Source organism: Haliaeetus leucocephalus, unplaced genomic scaffold, assembly GCF_000737465.1.
Source record: "Haliaeetus leucocephalus isolate CR32 unplaced genomic scaffold, Haliaeetus_leucocephalus-4.0 Scaffold362, whole genome shotgun sequence".
Taxonomy (NCBI): domain Eukaryota; kingdom Metazoa; phylum Chordata; class Aves; order Accipitriformes; family Accipitridae; genus Haliaeetus; species Haliaeetus leucocephalus.
Genome location: NW_010972798.1, coordinates 8,547,017 through 8,568,646, shown reverse-complemented (window position 1 = coordinate 8,568,646; position 21,630 = coordinate 8,547,017). Strand labels below are relative to the sequence as shown.

Sequence of the window (21,630 nt, the reverse complement as noted above, 5' to 3'; positions counted from 1 at the left end):
GAGTATTAACATAAGCTACACACACATACTATTTTAAAGAAGTGATTCCCATAGTTCTCCTATTTTTGGAGATGCATCTTAAAAAAGCTTCCCTAACGTACTGGAACAGGACCCATATTATCTCTTCATAAAATGAATCCAACTTCTAGGCTTCTAAATTCACTGGTAAGCAGTTCAGACTTCCTTTTATACTGTAAGATTTCCTTCCCATAAGACGCAAGATATATTGCCTCAAGGGAAAAGCAGCTTTGTGAAGAGGAAGCTACGTGTGCCAGAATTGTTCTCTCCCATTATTTGCAACATCCTTTCTCCCTCCCATTGTTTTAATAGAGCTGGTCACCAGAAGAACCTGCAGCAAAAAAACACCGATACCCTCAGCAGAGCATCTACCTGACAAGAGCCCCAAACAACATCTGCTCTCCTGCAGAGCCTTCTCGATGTCCAGAAAACATGTTTTCTGTGCATGCCCCATATGCAGTTCTGATAGAAACATGACTTTGTTAATAAACTTACTTTCTGCTGTTCCCACCAGAACAACTTTTAAGGAATGAATGGCTCACCAGTAATCTCCCACCTACATATATTTTTGTAGAACTTCATTGAATAGAAGGATGAAGAAGGAAAAAAGAAAGAAAAACCACATTCAGTAGTGACCAGTGCTACAGGAAGTTAAAAAAAAAAAAATTCAAAAATCTGGTGTCGATGTTCCTACATGTGATCCAGAGAAACATCCCCCTCATGCATGCACATGGTTGCGCGTAGCACAGACTCAGGACACGCTTAAGTTCAAGTGCATGCTTAAATGTTACCTCCCACAGGCCTTTGGAAAGCATGTATCAAATTAGGCATTTGTTGAAATGCTTTGCTAAGAAAAAGGATCGGTTTATGTACTTTCCCCAAAGATTCTGCTGAAATGAGGCTGGATGGTTGCAGTGGTACCTCTCAGGAGATCCCCAATTCTTCCCCGAAGTACTCATTTGCTAGGATTTGATTCTTGCACATTCAGCTTTGGGGAATCAGTATGGGAAACTGGGACCAGGGAATTTGCAGCATTAGAAATGACAGTATTACCACGGGTAGCTAACGTAACCACAAATCCCTCCCACTGATCCAGATCACGCACCCCACCAGGGCCACTGACGTCTCTGCAATTCCTTTTAAAATCTCCTCTAAGGGGTATCATCTCCCCAAATTCAAGCAGACGGAAATCCAGGGTTCCCTCAAATCAGAAACTACTTGATTTGGGACAAAAGGGATCTGCTGCCAGCAGGACTGAATGGAGTTGCTAAAAATAAGCAAATATTCCCAGTCTTTCTGCACTCCTCTCCCTGAAGTGAAATGATCAAGAGGATGAATTTTAGAGTATGCACAGTTTTAATGTGAAAAAAACCAAGTTGCATCTTAGCTTTTAAGCAAAGACCAGATGGAAAGTCTATCATTAGAAATGCCAAAGGGAGAATACACTCAAAGTTCGCTCTGGGATGGAAAGGTCATTTCTAGTCATCCTTGTTTTAAATGCTCAGAAGCACTCAAGCCTTTTGTAATAAGATGGTTTTCTTTCAGTTTATCAACTTGATTTCCTCCAAAGTAAAATAAAAAAACTCCAAAACGAAACAAAAATCACCAAACAATACAAGACACAAACTTTAAAGGCAGGCGCCAGCTCTCTTTCTTCCTCTCCAGAGCAAAAGAGTCATTAAATTTTTAATGAATTATTGTTTAGATGACAAGAAATGCCATGAAGATGATCTGTTGATTCCACCCAGGCGAGTTTACTTAGAGCTTCACGGGGAGATTTATGAGATGACAGGTAACAGACAATGTGTCAATGAAGTCTGAGAGGCAACGCTTCGCTTATCAGGTACCGATGTCGATGAAGAAGATGTCAAGCTGATGAGAAATGATCAGGTTTCACCACTGTGTTCAAAGCAACGTCCCAAACCCCCAGTAAAGACCACAGGCCAGGTGACCGATACAAATCCACCAGCCCATTTGCATCGTAACTACCATGGTAATGGTCATAAGATCTGAGAGGCTCAGTAAGAACCTCCTTACGGCTAAAGACGCCTTCTTAACTCTAGTAGCTCACATGGGATGACTAGGAGGCAAAACTGTGACTGGTGATTTTCACCGGAGTTACTAGGGTGACCTGAAGATAACGCAGTGCTTACAGCTTTGCTCCACTTGCTAACTCACACAAGAGCTACAAACACTCAGCTTCGACTGAGATTTCAGCAGCCCATAGTCTCCATGTGCCAGCTAACTGTGAAACAAACTCCCTCCCCATTAAGATAAGCCCACAGCTGAAGTACACTATGTGAATAAGCCTGCTGGGACACAGCTTCCAAGCCCTAACAGGAAAATATTTAATCGTAGACAGAAAACTCCATTCTCTTATTTTCCAACAAATATAAAAAAGTACAGAGATATGATGATATAAAATTGGCATTTTCACAGTAAACACATCTGTGTCCCACTGCAGATTATTCCCAATAAGAACTGGAGCTACTGGCTAAAGCTGAAAGTACTTTTTCTTTGCAGGCTGTACCTTTTCTCAGCTCTACTGGGCCAGCCCTGACCAAAAGGATCTGGCTTCAGGTCTTCCTTGTGCATAAATAACAAACTTATTTGCAAGGTCCAGATAGCTGCATTTATGTAAATCCACTCAGATGAGCCATCGCTGACCTAACTTAGCAGCAACTGGGCTGTGCAAGCGTCAGAGGGAAATGTGACCTGTGGTACCCCTGAATGAGGGACAACCAGACAAAACCAAGATTTCATTCCCAAACGCCATGCCAAAACATTGGGATCAGCATACAAATGCTTTGTTTCTTGGCTACTTGCACATGGTCTTTATTCCATATGAAATAATTAACAAACAAGCACAGACTCCTCCAAGCTCTCTTTAGAAATCTTCTTTTCAAAACACACCCACATTTTAATCATTTACCAGTTGCACTAGAGGAGGAAAAACAAGAAGGTAAGAAACCGGGGATGATCAAACCTTCCCTAGTCCCCAAAAATACACATTTGCTGCCTTCCAATGAAGCCTTCCTTGACTAACCATTTTTCTAAGTAGCCAAAAGATTTCACAGTTAAATGCTTACAGAAATAAGATGCATCTTCCTGCTCCTTCTGATGCCTCATGAGTTTTTCCGACTCCTTTCATAAGGAGCTTTCATTATGCTGGGCATGACGGAGCAGAACTGCTACAAGAGAAAGCGCCGATTTCAGCTCCAGCCCGGTCACCGGCCGAATGCCCAGAACCTTCATCACTGCTCATGGATCACGGGGTTAAAAAAAAAAAAAAAAAAAAAAAAAAAACAAAACAAGGGGATTTTGAGTCCTAACATCAGAACCGCATTTGCTGGACAGGTTTGTTAGAAAGAACAGTCTCTGGACTTCGTGTAAACTAAGCGTATTTGGTCAGGTACTAGGAGATCAAATAGATAGGGAGCCTCACAATTCCCTTCCTGCAGCCTCACGTTTGTGGTGACAACTGCACCTTCCACCGACGAAAGGTGACCTTTAGGCCCTGACATTTAGGCCTAGATTTACCAACTTGCGTTACCTCCGCCTCCAGTTTCACAGGTGGAATTCATAGCATTTTAACGTTTAAATAGTTGGCAGTGTCCATCAAACACGAGCCCACGTCTTACCCAACACAGATTCTTAAAATGGAATATTCCCGCTCCAGAGACCCATGCCATGCTGGATGGTCAACTTACATGAGATACTGGACGTGCCGTATCTCTCAGGAAAATCAACATGCCAGGTGAAAGCTCATCTCTCAGAATAGTTACCCTACTACCTTATTTCTCTTTTATTTGTTTCCCTACCACAGTTACACAGCACATTCTCACTGGGGCAAAAGGGTTCATTAGTAAGAGCACTTTTGGACACATACAAACAGGCAGTGCTAAATGTGCACCAGAAACAGGAAGATTAATAGTCTTCCCACATAAGAAGGCATAGCAAGGCAAAGGGATCCTCTGTTAGCTTGTCTCAGTACTATCTCAGGAAAGCACCATATACTCAGAATGGAAACACGGTGGTTCAGCAATTATTTGTTCAAAAAGTCCAACTGTGATTGTAGGGGAAGCGCTCAGCTGTGATCACGCATCATATCTCTTGTCTTGGATTAGCTGCTAAATTTAAAGTATTTTCTGTCTGGCCAACAAGCACGATTTACTGGCATGGAGAAATGTTTTAAATATCAAGAGTTTTCAGGCTCAGCCAAACCAGTTGTTCCTGCAGCTCTCTAAAAGACTTTTGTCCCTAATGAGCAAAGTGAACAATTGAACGAAACCTAGAGATCCGGCAGCTGGAGATCCACCAGCCTGACCCTCTCCTGCTGCCGCAAGGTCATTTCTCCCTCTTGAGGGCATATGTCCCGTTTTTACGCACACAGGCTGAGTGTCTGATGCGCCAAGAGAAGTCGGTCAAGTATTCTCATGTCACAAACCCAGCAGCCTTTTCTGCTGTAGAGAAGGGTTTACAGGCTCAAACTCTGCAGGACCACTCTTGGCAGGGACGGGTTAACAAGGAAAATTCAATTATGAATTTAATTCAAATCTAAGGCATTGAATGGACTAAGCAGAAGATGAGGAATATACTGCAACACTTCATACATTACCCATTACAACTGTGTGGTCTCATGTCCACACTAATACCAGAGGAGATGCAGGCCAGCTATGATTTTACCCAGCTCACACTTCTTTCACGTGTTGCCTCTTGTCTTTATAAATTCATTTTTATGTAAGACAGCTGTGTCAGACCTGAGCTCCCAGTGCAATTTTCTCTCTATACTTGCAGAATGAATTCAGTCAGCCAGGTCCTATTTCTCCTTGGGTACCACACAAAGAATTACAAATGGCTCTATTTGTGCCCAGTTGGTACAAAAAGTGACATCAAACACATAACAGGAAGGAGGAAAAGACCCAGTTACAAAAGCAAGACCTGTGAGATTATCTTGGTCCCAGGACAGTGAGGGGTGGCAATTAGAAACATCTCATCTATCTGTCAGTTGAAGTCATTCAATAAGCATGTTACCAAAAGGTGGCACCTTGAAATGCCAGTTACAACTTTCCAGACCCAAACTGTGCTTCAGCCTCCCCCTGTGCCTTCATCTCTAACACAACAGGAAGGTAAGCTTGAGCAACAGGAATTCGGTTTTCAAGAAGGCACCTAATTGTACTGCAGTTTAACAACCAATTAAAGGTTTTGCAGAAGTTGTGCACTCCACCCGGGGGGCTGTCTGGCTGCATTGAGGAAGTGCATGGCATTGACTTCCCAAACTGAGTCACTGTTGTAAACCCTAGGGTGGTATTTATAGAGTTGGGGGAAAATTTCCAGGAAACGTCACTTACTGGCACTCACAAAAATAGCAAGGAAACTCTTCAATTACCAAACTTTTAAGGAGAAGAAAGTCTTTCTTCTTTATGACAAGACAGCAAAGCAGCAGCCCCTATGATTTGCTTGGAAGCAGTTACAATTAATATTGTTCCTTATCTCACTTTTCCCTGACAGTAGTAGATGTTACTCCTAAGCTATTAATTCTGTATGGCTGCAAGGTTGGTTTTTTTCTCCTCTCTCTTCTACTGATTATTTCCAGGATAAGATGCTGAAGTCAGCCTTGTCTCCGAAAACTTTAGCAATTCTCTCCTGGAACAGGTCTGCAATACCATCCATAGGTTGAACCCAAGCCCGTGAACACAGAGACTTGAGTAAACACTGGTACCAACAATAGCTCAACCACAGCAGCTCAGAGGTCAGCCTGAACCCTCTACCCAACTGTCCAGGATCCTGATTTGGGGGAATGGTTGCAGCCTTCATTAAACCACACAAATCTGCAGGTAAACCTGTTACTGGAAGTCAAGCTATCCCATGCAGAGGTGAGCTGATCCCTCTGCACAACCTGGACACGTCCTGGGATCACAGAGCAGCCAAAAGCAGAGGAAGGGCACAGATTAGTAGGTGGATCAGTCACCTAAAAGCGTCTGTTCCCCTCCACGTATGCAACAGTTTTCTTATGTCTCCTCAGAGCCAGGGACTAAGCCAGGATTTCAGAAACATTTTGGTCCCGCAATAGTTTTAAGGATGCAACCGCAAATCTAGGGGAATCTCAACCATCTTAGAGCATGCACCTTTCCATTAAACACACATGGATTTATGCTCTTGCTTAGCGAGGGTGGGCAGACTGTGCCAGACATGGTCCCCGTCCCCTAAACAGCCACTATACCCCATCAGGAAGGATATAGTCTAGCTGACCACAGAAATGCAACTTGCTAGAATAAAAATAATCTTTTAAAAGCACAAGATATGAGCACACAAGCTTGCCCCCGTCCCACACGCGAAGTGCAAATATCTAATTTCTTGTCCCCAGCCCAGACGCAAAGCGCAAATATCTAATTTTATTACTATGATTTCCAGACTGTCCCCACCACCGCCCTCCCCCCTGAGCCCTGGGGCCAATGTTGGCCAAATGGTCTTTGAGAAGGCCTCAGATACGTTCCCCTACATGTCTTACACAAACCAGTAGCTCAGAAGAGGACAGAAAACCAGGGTAATGAGGGAAAGGCTGCTGGCATGAACTCGACCCGTACCTGCCCTGTTTGACCTCTCAGTTGGGCTGTCCTGGCACGGCCGCTGGGAGGGCACATCGGGTAAAGCTCTCTGCCAAGCTGTCAATCAGCACAACACACGGTCCGTGACACTCATGGGACGTGACACCCCGTGCAATGCAACGGAGACCCAACAAGTTCATTTTGTACATGCCACCACGGCATCGGCACATACAGCAACGTGCTTTGGCCAGTACTGACATGGGAAGCATTCAAAGCACTCGTGCAGAGATAAGAGGCTCCCCTCAGCTCCTGCCTGCGACACACTGACCTCCCCTCCCTCCCTTCTCCCTGGCTTTGTTAAGGATAATACAAAAATCTGCCACTTATTTTTTAAAATGTCTCTGTTTCAGAGGGGTTTTTCCCCCCCCCGTTTTTCCGAGGCCAATTAAAAATAAAAGTTTACCAGGAAGACGACAAGAAAAAAAAGTGTCTGATATCATTGGATCCAGCGTATAAGGATCTCGCACATAAAAGAATTATGTCCCTGAGCACTTTCCAACAGACTTTCAGAAAATTTCATCTTTCTACTTCCCTGCCTGGATAGTCTGTTTGAGTAATTTTCTCTTTCTCCTGGGGCTGGTTGCTAAGAGACGCACTATTACTTCTCCCTCTCTTATGACCCGATTACTGTGATCAGCAAAGACAGCGTGCAGACAACAGCCTGACACGGCTCATACAAGAACATCGGGCTCGTTACAAAATGATGGACTGTATTAACACTCCGCAACCCCTTCGCTCGCCGTGGCCTTTGCAGAGTCTCCTGGCACAACTGGGGGCTTTTACTTCCCCGGCTTCTGAAGTGCGTGTTCAAACATTTTAAATCGCAGGACTGGGAAGGGAGAAGAATGGACCTTTACCTCCTGTGTTTCACTGCCTGCCAGCGGAGAGATGTTAGTGGATCCTGTGCTGCTTTTGGCTGGGATAGAGTTAATCTTCACAGTAGCTGGTATGGGGGTATGTTTTGGATTTGTGCTGGAAACACTGCTGGCAACACAGGGATGTTTCAGTGAGTGCTGAGCAGGGCTCACACAGAGCCGAGGCCTTTTCTGCGTCTCCCCCCACCCCACCAGCGAGCAGGCTGGGGGGGCACAAGGAGTTGGGAGGGGACACAGCCGGGACAGCGGACCCTGACTGACCCAAGGGATGGTCCAGAGCATACAACGTCATGCTCAGCATATACAGCTGGGGGAAGAGGAGGGAAGGGGGGGACATTCAGGGCGGTGGTGTTTGTCTCCCCAAGTAACCATTATGCGTGATGGAGCCCTGCTTTCCTGGAGATGGCTGAACACCTGCCTGCCCATGGGAAGTGGGGAATGAATTCCTTGGTTTGCTTTGCTTGCATGTGTGGCTTTTGCTTTACCTGTGAAAACGTGTTTATCTCAACCCACAAGTTTTCTCACTTTTACTCTTCCAACTCTCCCCTCCATCCCGACGTGAGGGGAGTGAGCGAGCGGCTGCGTGGGGCTTAGTGGCTGGCCCAGCTGGGGTTAAACCATGACAGATCCTCACTGAGAAATCCTCCTTTCCTTACCCTTCCCAAGAAGTGGCCCAGGAAGCACGATTATCCCTTTTCGCTCTCCTGCAAAAAACTTTGCAAATACATAACACACATCAGGTTAGCACATTCCCTTGAAGGGTTCGACAGCACATTGTAAAGCTGACCTTGACACTTCAGGGGCCAAGAGGTGACCTGGTCCTAGAAAGAGCTGAGCTGTATTGCTCTGGACGAGGAAGGCAGCTGGAAATGCTCCCAACTGTAGGTGCAGAGTGGTCCCAAGGACACCCAACATGCTCCCAGTATGTGCTGAAACAGCCACAGCCTGGCACTGTGTCCTTGGCATAAGAGCCCTAGGTGATGGGGCCAGTGGGGTAGCTGGGAAACTTGGAGCTGAGATTGTGAGCTTGTGCTGAGGAGTACATGGGGCAGAAAGTTAAGGAAAGTTGATTTTGTTGATGCTGTTAAAGAATGGGTCTGCTGCCAGCTGATGTAGCTCAGGATGGGGTCATCAAGCTCAGAAACCATCAGTCTCCACTTAGTAAGAATTTAACCCTCATCACATTCAGTTTTTAGAACATAAATTTCAAACTTCTATAATTTCTTATATTAAATCAACTTTCAAAAGATTGTGTTTACTAGTACTGGTTTAGTACCATTTTCCTACTCTTGAGGGCCCCCCTCTCCTCCCACCAGCTCGCTCAGGGGCAGCTCCCACAGCAGGACCCCCAGGCAGACCCTCAAACCACAGGTGCCCAGACCATACAAAGCCCAATGCCATTGCAGAATACCTAGAAAAGCCAGTTGCTAAATCTTTCCAAATGAATCTTGTAACAGAGGTGGCCCAGGTGCACAGGGTCCTCCTCTTATAATTATTCCTCACCTCCACAGTGTTTCCCGTCAACTCAGCGTCTGGCAAAACAAATGCCAGTTCTCATGTCAGCGTGATTTCTACCAACCAGCCCTTCAGGCCAGGCTTTGCATTATGGTTTGGTCATGTCTATACTAAACCAAAACCTTTCCTTAGTCATTGTCATCACAGGAATTAAGAGTTGGAAAAGACCTGTGAGTCTTTTGCACTTCACAGCTCCTCAAATAGTTTGGGTAAATCCCTGCTCCAGCTCCTAGAGCGTGCTTGCACATTATTCCGTGGCTACAACTTTCCAGCGTGCATGCTAGTTAAAGACGACGACAGAAGGGGAATTTTCAGATAGTGATGTCTGCTTATTAGGAACTAGACCAGATTTCTGCTCATCCACTTCTGCATTACTACCCTCTCTGGGGCAGCCAGAGCCGCAGGACTCTCAGTCCTACTCAGAGACCCTCAGCTCTTGTGCCCAGTCCATCTCAACACGCTTTGCTTAGCAACAAGCATTTCGGGCTCCGTATATTTAGTCCAAATTGTAATTGTGTAGTGTTCACTGCCAGAAATGCCTGCTCTTTGGCCACAAGTACAGCTTCTGTGGCTTCAAGAGTTGCTCATTCATTCTTCTAACCTTTTATTAGACCAACCTGTAATATAATCCAATAGACATTTATTGGTTGCTCTGACTTAGCAGTACTCTGTCTGACAGTGTAAAAAAGCTTTAGGCAGAGAAAAGGAAAAATACACATATAATCCTTTATTATAACAGTCAGTTTTCAGGGCATAGAAGAGCTGCATTGTATGAACAAGGGAAAAAAATAAAAAATATTACTTGACTGTTAACTGTCATATAACAATTGTTATTATTTAACAGACTAGCATCTGGAGGATGTTAAAATTTCAGATTAAAATAAAAGGGACAAGTGCTGCCTGCTTGAATTCAAGCTATTTCTGCATTAACATTGCTCTCTCGCTTTGATTGGGCACCACAGCCCTTTAAAACCATATAGGGGGCAAACATTATCTTTTTAAAAATAGGTTTGATATAGTCAATGACAGATGTTTGCAATTCGAGTTATAAAAAGATGGCTTCTTTCCATTCCAGTTTATGTCAGAACCATCTTTTTTTCTCTTTTCCCCTTCCCTTTTTTGCCCTTTTTCTTTATTCTACCCAAACTATTGTGGTTCACAGAACAGGCCACTGCAAAGATGAATCACTATGCAATGTTTGAAATAATGAAGTGGAAAAATTAAATATAGTATCTTGGAAGAACAGACAGACAGGAGGGAAAGAAAATGAGAAAAAAATAAGCATGGAAGAAAAAATTAAAAATCTACCTGCTGAGGAGTATAGTGTTTGCTTTATGATACCAAATAACAGAGAAAATACGAGCTCACTCACCAGAATGAAAAACAAGGCTAGGCACTACTTTAAGTACTTCCCAAATAAGAGGCAACGTGTTCCAGAGCCTGTGAAAGTTTAATATTTGTAATTCTAACAAAACACAGTCAGAATTGTTAATAAAACCTGGTGGCTTGACTTGACATTTTGTGAACTATGGATAAGTATATGGGTTCAATAATAGTTTTTATGCACCTGTTTTATGTTGCATTTTTCCCAGTGCCATTATCTGAGCTGGTATTTCAAGAAAGAAAATGTTCATCCTGAGAGCAAAGCCGAGACCACAGACCTACGTATTTGTCTCTAACAAAAAAAACAGATGCAGACACTATTATCCAGTTCAAGCAGTAACAACTTTTGGGATGACCGCAATCAAAACAGAAGGACTCACGCATAGCCAGTTTATTTACACTGGTGAGAATCACAAGTCCTGATACTGGTCACTGTGCTGTGGACAACTGGGCAAAACTCCACGTCTCCGTAACTCATAAGATATTGAGTAGAGAGATGCTGCCCAGGCACAAAGGCACCAGCTTGGTCTCATGCCTCTTCAACACAGCTTGGCTTGCTTGGGGCAGTTCAAATCCGCTATTATACAAATGAGAACCACCACTCATTTCCAACTGGTTTCACTTGGTTCTTAACCAACAGGGAAGAGGATGTCATTAGAGAGAAATCAATGGACACTTCCGAAAGGCTGCTCTGAACTGGTTCGCAGCTACCCCTTAATGAGGGACCCCCGCCTTCCTGCTTGTTCTGCGGGGTTCAGGGGCTTTGTTTTGCTTTAAATGCTCTTGTGTAGAAGGTAGCAAAGCCACCACAAAGAGGCCTGGAGCTTCAAGTTAATTTTCACTGGCTGTATTTTGTAAGAGCCTGTGGATGATGCAGTTCTGACACTAATGAATAAAGTATTGCTTCATCTGCTCCATTTCATTCAGCACAAGAAACACATGGAAGAACGAGAGCGAGGATTAAGAAGGACTTTAGAAGTTTATAATAGGCACTTTAAAAAAGCTTTCTCTAAAAAACAAGCACTAACATGGGGGCTGTGCTCAGGTTCAGTCAGGATGATTTGCAACGCTAAGGTTACCTCTTTATTCCCACTACATTTTTCATCTCTGTGACCTCAACCCTGAGAGGGATGGGACCAGAAAAGGATTAGAGCACTTCTCAGCCTATTTTTTTGTCCCATCACCGAGACACTGCCTCCCAGCGCATCGGTGATTTTTTTCAGCTGGTGGCAGAGCTGAGGAGCGAGGCAGGAGGCAGAGACCAGCAGATCCCACTGGAAAAACTCTGGTACTCACAGGACTCAATTCAGCATCAAACCGACCAAGTAAAAATGTATTCCCATGCCTCATCTGGGCTGCAGCAATGGTCCACATGCATAACTCACAACACGTGCAAGACAGAAAGCCTCTGCTTCCACCGTGATGAAAGACTAAATCACATTATCTCATGTTAGTGTTGGACAAGGTGCACACAAACCACCACCGGAGTGCAGCTGAGACAGCTCGCTGCTCCTGCACCCCAGCCTCCTTCCAATGATGAGCACAGCACTGCAGAAGATCATGAGAAGCACCAAGGAGCAGGTACACCGCCTCACTGCCTCTTAACCAACACAGCCCTCCCACTAGTGAAGATTCCTCTTGCTATGGTGCACACACAGCACAGACAACCAGAAAAAAAAACCAATAAAAAACCCGCAGAATCTCCCAAGTCAGCCTGAATTTATCCTTGCAGGGCTCTCATCCAAGTAATGAATAGACTCTCGACCTGGTTAGCTTCTATGAACTGTCAAAGATTGCAGAGCAGGGAACGGCACAGCTAAAACATGGAGTGTCTAGTCCAATAAATCCATATCCAAGCTTCAAAAATTAGACAGAGCTACTGATAGCAGCTGCTGTAAACAAAACCCACTAGGTATATCTGCCTATTAAAAAAAAAGACAAAAACAAAACAACAAACTGATAGTTCACGCTCCCAGTCCCCTACAGACATAGCAGAATATAATTTGCCAGTGCTCAAGAGCCTCCACACACATGAAGGGGAGGAGGGCAGGGAGAGTCAAGCCCTGGGAAACCTGGATCAGCTGGGTTCAAGCATACACATTGGTGTCAACCACATAACCTCGCCCTGGAGCTGGTCCTGCTGTTGTGCCTTGTCTCGTAAGTCACTTGCCCTGTCCTCTGACCAAGGGAAATGGAAGGAGATGCGGGTTTTTTGTTGTTGGTTGTTGTTTTTTTTTAAAAAAGTAATTAAAACCTCAAAGACCTTCACATGAGTCTTCTTGTTCACCATATCTGAAAGTCACCCAAGGAACAGAAGGAGAAGGGAAGAGCTTGCTTCGATTCTTATCCCTTCATTTAGTTTCCATTATTAAATCTATATCAACTGTTTCTGCAGGTATTATATTCACCAAGGGTGGCAATTACAAGGAAAAGACATCAGCACTAATAAATACTGAATTTAGAAGGGCCCAGCAGCATAAACTAAAGTGGCTAATTTTGCAAAGTATGTCCTCAGAGCCTCAGAGGTTGACAGAGAAGCACATCCAAGTGCTGGGCAGCCCCGTAAACCAAGCGACTGTCCTGGGAGGGATGCTGTCTACACATCCCTTTCTGGCCAGGGCTGGCACTGCGGTATCTCAGTCTGTCTTAGGCAGCTTGAGAAACACTCATTGTCGGATTTGTATGAATGAAAGACATTGCAAGAATATGAGGAATATTGGTTTCTTGGGAGCAGAGACAGTCATCTTTGCAGGAGCAGGAGACCTCCTGGGTGCCAAGCAATGATCTGGCACATCCCAGTAGGTGAGGAGGGACTTGTTCCCTTCCCTGCCACCATCAAACCACCCTTCAAGGGATCATGCATGATGGCAGAGGAGGTGTATTCAACCCACAGGGAACTGTGGCAGTGCTCACGAATGCTGGACTGGAAAGCCCAACCTTGCAACCCAACTGGGCTTGGGCAGCTCACTGGCTGTGCTCAACCTGCATCAGCACAGTGTGGCTCCTCCTGGACCTGCACTGCTTCATGTCTGCAGAGTTTTATTTGAAGGGGATGGGGAAAGGTGAGGGGAAAAGAGCTTTTGCAGTTATGAAAACGAGCTTGAAACCAAAAGGATCCAAACTAGAAAGCACATCAAACTGCAAAGCTTGCCAGTCACTGTGCTCAAGCCATCCAACAGCCTGAAGAGCCCCAACTCAGGCTTTTCCGAGTGCCTCAGGCCAACAACAGATTTTTTTACACATTGTTGAAGCCTCACAACCCGTGATGCCATCCGAGTGCACCCCGACTGCCCTGCCCCAGCGGCACTCACTTGGGAGCAGCTGCCAGCTCTCCTCCCCGTGCCATGGAGCGTGCAAGCTTGGGCTGGTGCCGACGCCACCAGGCCCACAGGAGCGTGCACAAAGCCGGTAGATCAACCTTCACCAACCTCACTCCGCACCAGACGCCTCTTTAGTCCACCCTGGAGGGTGAGGCCCCCTTTTCTGGGACTAGGGAAAAGAGGAGAAAAGGGAATTTGCTTCATCTGCAAGCTATAAATCCTCTCCATCTTCCTGAGCCCAGCATAGACGGGAACATCTGTGTGGCAGTTCCCCCAAGGCCCCAGCCCTGTTGAAGATGCTGAAATACTGATGTAAGTGTAAAAGCTGGAGAGCAGGAGAGAAATAAGCAGCAGGGAAAGGAGGGAGGGCAACCACAGAATCACAGAAAGGTTTGGGTTGGAAGGGACCTTCAAAGATCATTTAATCCAACCCCCCCTGGCATTGGAAGGGACATCTTTCACAGATCAGGTTGCTCAAAGCCCCATCCAACCTGACCTTGAGAACTTGCAATGATAGGACATCCAATGCTTTTAAAGGAAACAAAATTAATACCGTCCCTTTGGCAAAAGGCATTCTTTTGCTTAAAAGATTCTTTTGCTCAGTGAGTACAGAGGACAAGACCCCTTATGCACACTGTTGGACAGGGTCTGCTGAGGAACACAGGGAGGAGGCAGGTAGCACCAAACACATGAGCATAGGGAAAGAAGCCAAATAGAAGTGCACTGTCAAGACCCACAGCTGGATGATGTCTCATCCATCTCAGGACCCATCTTCTCCCAGGATGAAGAAAAGATGCTCTCAAACTTCAAACACATCCAGCTCCACCCAAGGACCACCCTTGGCCCCAGTTCCACTCTTTCAGGGCCACTGCTCAAGTGTCTGGATATCTAATTTTTTATTTCCAGCCTAATTCATTAGCAGCTACACTTCTGCCCCATGCACACTTGTTTTTCTTGTAGAAAACCATCTTCCCCAAGCTCGAGCAGCTCTCCTCCCTCCATGGGGTAAATACAGAGCTGTGTAAGATGTCGGGCACCTGCACGTCCTGGGGACCGCGGTGCCTATGCCTCCCAGGATCAGGCAAGGTTAATCCCCCGCAAACTGTCGCAGAGGGGAACACTAGCACTAAATCCTCCAGAAATCCAGACCAGACCACAGCACATGGAAGTCTGGTCCAGTGTTCCTAGGACCTATAAAAAACACAGCTGTGCCCACCTCTTTAGCTAGCTGCACAGCAAAGACCTGTGCAGGATGTTAATGAGAGCTGTGGTCTTATTGATTATTATTACTACTGGAGTCATACCTGGGAGCCCCCAAATGGATCCCTGTGACAGCAAGACACGGTCTCTGCTTTGATGAGTTGATAAATCTAGTTTAAAACAAGTTGCAGTGAGTCAGCATGGCAAATAATGAGGAGGGGGGCTGGCAGCGCTAGGAAAATTGCTCAATTAGCTGGTCTAAACCATGCACGCCTTGAGTGCTTCAAGTCACATTAAAATGCTGCTGGTTTATAAACTGTTGGCTGTTGCAATTTCACTTTTTTTCAGTCATTTAACCATTTCTAACTTCTTTTAAAGTTCCATTGAGTAGCTTTTAATCAGCACCTGCTGGGCGATTTTTGTGCAGGTGTTGGGGGGGGGGGGGGGGAATCAAAGTCAAGGTGAGACCAAGGAAATGCCTTGGTGGGAGGGAGAGGGGCGTACAGCCGATGCCCCCTGGGCACACAGAGCCTGCTCCACACCCTGTCGCTCCAGTGTCTTTCCCCTGCACTTTCAACGTAATGAAGAAATAAAACCACAAATGTGATCAGCTGGGCAGACTTGCTACGTGCAAGCAACATGCCTACAAAATAATAATAAAGAAATGTGAGGCCAGAGGATGCACTTTCCCGAATGCTAGAAACAACGAGCTGAAGAAATTACCGGGAACAGAATTTGCTGGTCTCCCAGAGAGATTCCTGATACCGTCCCTGCGGCCTCTGGTAGCAAGGAGCCAACTCCAGTAACATGGCTGGGGCAGGCAAGGCTGTGCCAGGCTGTGATGTGCGTGGCCGCTTTCTGCCCCATCGCAGCCCTGGAGCAGCGCCCGCTGCTCGCACTCATCTCCCGCAGAAGGATGCTGCACTGCGTGCTACCTGCACGCTGGGTGGAAAGCCCATACGCCTCCAGCAAAGCAGCTCTGGTGGGGCAGGAGCAATGAAAACACACAGGGGTGCTAGGGGATGCTGCAGCTCCTCCAGCTACAGACTCACAGCTAACCAGATGGGAAAGACCTGCGACCAACAGAGAACAAATTTAGGCAAAATGACTCCTTTAAGCAGGGAACCAGTGGGGCACAGAGCTGTCTCCCAGGTTGAATTATTGCTGCAAAAACAATGCAGGTCATTGAAAAAACAACTAGGGAGCCTGGAGGAGAGAAGGGAGCCGTAGAAAGTGATTGAAGCACGTTGGGCTAAGTATTTTCTCACTGTCCCCCTCTCGCCTGCCAGATCCCAGAAGCCTCATGTTCTCAGAGTTATATATGGCTGGGCTAATGGCTTTGCACTGGCTGCTGACACCAACCAGCAGCATGTCACCTTCCGAAAGTGGATTAGCTTAAGCTGCAGGCACGCTGTCACATCACTAAGCCAGTCCCTGACCAGGTCTTGGCCAACCCTTAGCTCTTCCAGGCCTGTCAGATAACGACGGGATCTCCAAAAGCCCAACAACAGACAAGGCAAGGGATTGGAACTGAAAAAGTCCCCCTGTGAGCTCCTCATGTCTCCCGGTTTCTAACAGACCTGGCGATGCTCAGCTGCTTGCAGGACCAGGTCGTCAGGGTTGCATGGGAAACGTTTGTGTGCTTCGTCTCCCCTTCTCAGCCTGCAGCGCCTGCTCTGCTCTTAGGGAAAACCTCCCTCCCCAAATGCCAAGAAACAAAGGATTTTTTTAGAAGGTGATAATGTTCCTGAGTCACATATAACCGGATCTACCATCACGAAAGCACTGACAATTAAGGCATACTGACATTTTTCACAAAAAAAATAGTGGCTAATCAACAACAGTTTTCCTAGAAAAAAAGTGTCATTTTCCACTATTATTTTAAATTTTAAGACAATTAGAAAAATCAGAATTTCCACTTCACTTGAAGGTGACATTTTCATTGCACTTCAGAAATGGATTATTTTTTACTTTTTTAATTCCAAATGTCTTTCTCTTCCTTGCTAATGTTTTGTTACTGAAGGCAACAGAACAGGTGCATATGACTTCGCTTTTCCCCTCCAACACATTTTCTTTTTTCGTTCTGAATTCTCCGAAGTTAGAGTGGCAGAGGAAAAAAAAACGAAACACTCGTCAGACTTTTCCAACTTTCCTACAAAACGTCCTTAACTTTAGAAAATCGTTCAAGTGCGAGATTCAATATGCTACTTTGTTTTTCTTTCTCCTTTCCATTATTCTGTAGTCTTCCTGAAAATGTGTATGCTTTCAAAAGATAGAGTAGAAAAAGGAAAAAAAGGTACCAATGACATTTATCTTATTGCACTCAACACAAATAGGGAAAAGTGGCGATGGAACAAAGTAGAGCATCCAAAACTGAAAATCAAAAGCTGGGTTGGCAATTTTCTTGAATACAACTGAGTTTTTCTTGGGGGGGAGAGGAGGATAGCAAAGAGTTTTCCACGCATTTCTAACCATAGTAAATCACCAGGAATAGTCAAGTCACTGCTCTGCCTAGACAGCTACCACTCTCACCTACAATCCTTGGCTTCCACCTTGTTTCTGCTGCAGTAAGGTTCCATCACACACTCTCCACTGCCAGCTAGGGGCATCCTGGGTGCTCCAACTGGCAGGCTTCCCATTGCAAACCCCAGAGGTGCTTCCCAGCTGTGTGCTCCCACTGCCGGCAATTCCCTTCCTCCATGTGTCCACAAGCCAGGAACCCAACTCCCACGCTCGCTGCTCAACTACATGAAGAGAGGAGAACAAGCAAGCAAGAGGTAGAGGAAGGCCGACACACGGTGACTGGCGGGTGTTTTACTGACGTAACAGCTCCAGAGGCTATTGCAACGGTTACATAAATATCCTCAGAATTACATCATTACATTATTTCATATTCAAAAGTGTTCCATAGCAGAGGTAAAAGAATAAAACTGAATCAAACCAGCAGGCTGGACAGGAAGCAATCCTAGACGTGATCTACCAAACTTATGCTCTACCACCCCAATTATACCCATACTCCCACAGCTCAATCCCAATTTTGTAAAGGATTCCCATTGTGCTGGGATGAAAGAACCAATACTGAAAAGGATTGTTCAAGCCCCAGCTCCTTGGATCAACACATGCCAGCAGAGACCAAACAAGCAAAACCCCTTGAAAAGTACCAGTTTTGGACATAGGACATCTGCTTCCAATTAAAAACAAGGAAGATCTGTCCCTGTGTCCTCCCTCAACCCTGCACCTCTCAGGAGGGTAGCTAGCCAGAGTGAGGGTAAGAGATACCTTCACATTCTTCTTGATTTGAATGATCTGAAACAGGGAGGCTCCCTCAAACTCATCAACAAAGAGCAAGTCAAGAACAGCCTGTGTTAGCAGTCAATTCCTCTGCATTAGATGGTTGTGGTTCCTTCCTAAAAAAAATAAATACTTACCATCACCTCCTGGTTGCTTGTATGGGTTGTACTTTGGCTTGGGGGCAACGACAGGCGCAAACTTCTTTGGTGTCTGCTGAGTGGACACCGAGATGCTGGGAGTCCCAAAGGTGTGTGTGGTCTCCATCCTTGCAGTAACGTGACCAACAGGCTCGTTGGTGCTCTTGGGTGGCAGCCAGGACGGGTGGGACATGGTTCAGATCTGAGAGTAGAGGTAAAGAGAGTCACACGTCCATTAGGAATTTAGGCTGGGGAAGTAACAGTTGCAAACCTACTACTTTGTTGGTTTATAAAATCAAACCTACAAAACCCTGTAATATGTTTAACTTGTGCATGCTTATCTTTAAACATATTGGTCCTAATGTACAGGACTTAAGATACAAACCAGCCTTTCTTTCCCCAGTAGGTCAGAATTACTGATCAGCTTATCACTGGTGCCTGCAAAAAGCATTGCTATTTTCTTCTCCAAACCATAGTGGAGGCAGGCTGATACTATGGAGAAGCCCATCAATCCCACCATCCATTCAGCACAGTAGTGATATATTTCCCTTTCCCTGTTAGGCTTTTGTGAGTACATTAACGTACAACAGTGCAGGTGCTCTGGGGACAAGTGTAGTCAGATGGGCAGACACACTTCCAAAATACACCTTTAGCATTTTTTCACGTCATTTAGGACCCCATGTCCCAGTGATTTTCATTCAAACTTTTAAGAAAAAGGATTTCAAAAGCTTCTAATCATTCTTGATACCTCCATTTCTGAATGCCAAGCTTAAGATATTTTAAAAGCATATCAATTTTGAAAAAATGCCAGAATCCCACAACCGCTGACAACCAGGCTCCTTTTAGACATCTCAACTTGTGTAACAGAAAACAGAGGCAGCCCAAATCATTACTTATTTATGAAAATCTTGGCTTTGGCCTCTTAAAAGCCTACATCACTTTTGAGAACTGGACTCAGACACTGCTGAAAACGTTGCCCATAAAAAAACCTGTTTGTTGCAATGAACAAGTGCTTTTCACCGTACACAAACCACACTCGCTAGGTAGCAGTGATGGTCCTACAGTACCATCAGATGGTCCTACAGTGATGGATTTGAGATGTAATGAAGACATGAAGACTCCACACAAACAAGAACCAATGTTAATTTTTGAGCTCTTGAGCACCCTCTCACTTCTGCCCACACTGTGCTTTGGTGTTAGGACTCTTCAAGGCCACCAAAACCAGCAGGCAGCTGTGACCTGATCAGGAAAGATTTGTTTTGTTCACGGAAAAGGATCAGTGCAAGAGACAGCACCAGGCCATGGGAGACATTAGCAGACTGCCATTGCAGAAAAGCACTTCCATCTAGGAACAACGGGACAAAACAGAGAGGCTGTTGGATTTGCAAAGAGGTGGTGTCCAACTGCAGCAGCAAGTGCAATCTGCCAGGGCTGAGATGCAAACCAGAGCCGTAGCTCTGCTGCGCATGGCAGCAAAGGGCTGCATTAGCTGGTGTGAACAGTCTTCTGAGCTCAGGGTGGGAAGAGGAAAGGGCACGGACGAAAGACGGCCTCTGGCAGGTGTAGACCCCCCTGGAGTGAAATCATTACCGAAGTCCACAGTGCTACAGCTCTCAGCTATTCTGACACAGCTTTGTGGTCATGCATGCAGCCATCTGTTTGAATGGCTCGTGAGGCAGTATTTCCAAAGCTGAGAAGTGCAGCCCCATGCAGCTCACTGATACCATGCAGGAATGCAGCCACAGGTCCACTCCTAGCCTACCTGGGCATATTCTTGGTGCCTCACAGCTAAGAATTCCATGCACACATGCTTCTCGGAGAAAGAAACAACACTGAGCTCTTCAACCAGCCCCCAGGATTATATGGAACATTTAGGCAGGAAGAAGGCATATCTGATAGCATATTTAAGTCTACCTAGAGAAAACAAAGCAGAAATCACACTTCATTTCCCTTTTCTCCTAATTTGGGCTCACACATCACTAGAAATGTCAAGACTAAGCTGTTGGGACTTAGGAGCAGAGCTATTTTGTCAACTCATCCTGGCTGGCAAAGAATCTGCATACTACAAGGTCCGTGGTGGAGCAAATTCAGTTGAGTCCTTTATCAAAAAAGCAAATGAAGACTCTTGGGTATAAGGGTTCCTGCATGGATGGCTTTGTCCTAGCAATTTGCTATTAGCAATGCTGAGTCAGTCTGGTGGAAAGGAGTAAGGTCTCCACATGGTAGTGTGGGGACAGTACTTCCAGCTAACAGCAATGACTGCTAAAACTGATGTATATATATGTGTGCTTATTCCAGCCCAGTAATTTTACTCCAGGTAACAGGTTTCCCACCTGAGGAGTCATTTCTATTTAAGTCCCAGTGTCTGACCCAACACTAGCAGACAGACAATTTGTGGTCATCTTCCACCTCCATTGCTCCTTGTGTGGGACTGGAACTGGCAAGTGCCAAACATCAGTCCCAACACTTGTGGCTCTTCCTCACCGTGCAGTCTGACTGCTCGGTGTGCACGCAGCGGTTTTGTGATCCCTATCGCTACAGGATGAGCCTGTTGCACTAGACATCCAATACCAGTGAAAGGAAGCCACTGGGACTGGCTAGAAACAAGGCAGATGGGAGTGTGGCAGTAGCACCCTGGAGATTGACAAGTGTCCAAGGCTGAGCTGCAAGGATGTGACTTTCCCCTGCCACATGCCTGCTACCCGACCTTACATTAACAGTGCAGAGCATCATTCTGAAATCAAGAAGTGAAAGGCAGGTCCTCCACACAGGGCTGGAGAGGAAACCAGCCGCGACGGCTGGGGGCGGAGGGCACCCAAACCGTGCTCCCACCGCCTGGTACTTCCCATTGCCAGCACCAGTCCTGCTAGACCTAGAAAACAACTGCCACTCAAGCAGTAAGATTCACCTACACTGCTGCCGCCTCCTCCCACATCCTTCAAAAATGTAAAACGCAGCAATAAAACTCAGGCAACTATCAAGGTTTTAAGAGCAGAAAGCAATGAGGGCACTCAGCCTTAAGAGCTAAACAGGACAACTCTGCACTCTGCAGAGTTATTACATCCAAAGACGACTATACCTTACTCATTGCTAAAAGCATCTTGGAGTTTTATTCTGACAGGTTTTCAGCCCCTGGCTTGACATCTCATATGAAAGAACGTGAAGCACCCTCAGACCCTGGACATTACCTCCATACTGATTCAAAGAAAAAAAAAAAACAAACCAAACAAACAAACTAGTACCAACCAGATTATCATCATTCCTGTTCTGGTAGCTCCCTAGT

The 21,630-nt window shown here is 45.6% G+C and overlaps 1 protein-coding gene across 3 annotated transcripts in view; it reads right to left on the bottom strand.

Annotated features, from left to right (window-relative positions):
- Positions 1-21,630, bottom strand: part of LPP (LIM domain containing preferred translocation partner in lipoma) — a 314,060-nt gene that overhangs the window by 189,807 nt on the left and 102,623 nt on the right. For all 3 annotated transcript variants that reach the window (XM_010573061.1, XM_010573063.1, XM_010573064.1), the window contains one exon: positions 18,348-18,549. In XM_010573061.1, the coding sequence (XP_010571363.1) occupies positions 18,348-18,540 (193 nt within the window). In that variant the 5' untranslated portion in view covers positions 18,541-18,549. The remainder of the gene's footprint in view (positions 1-18,347; positions 18,550-21,630) is intronic.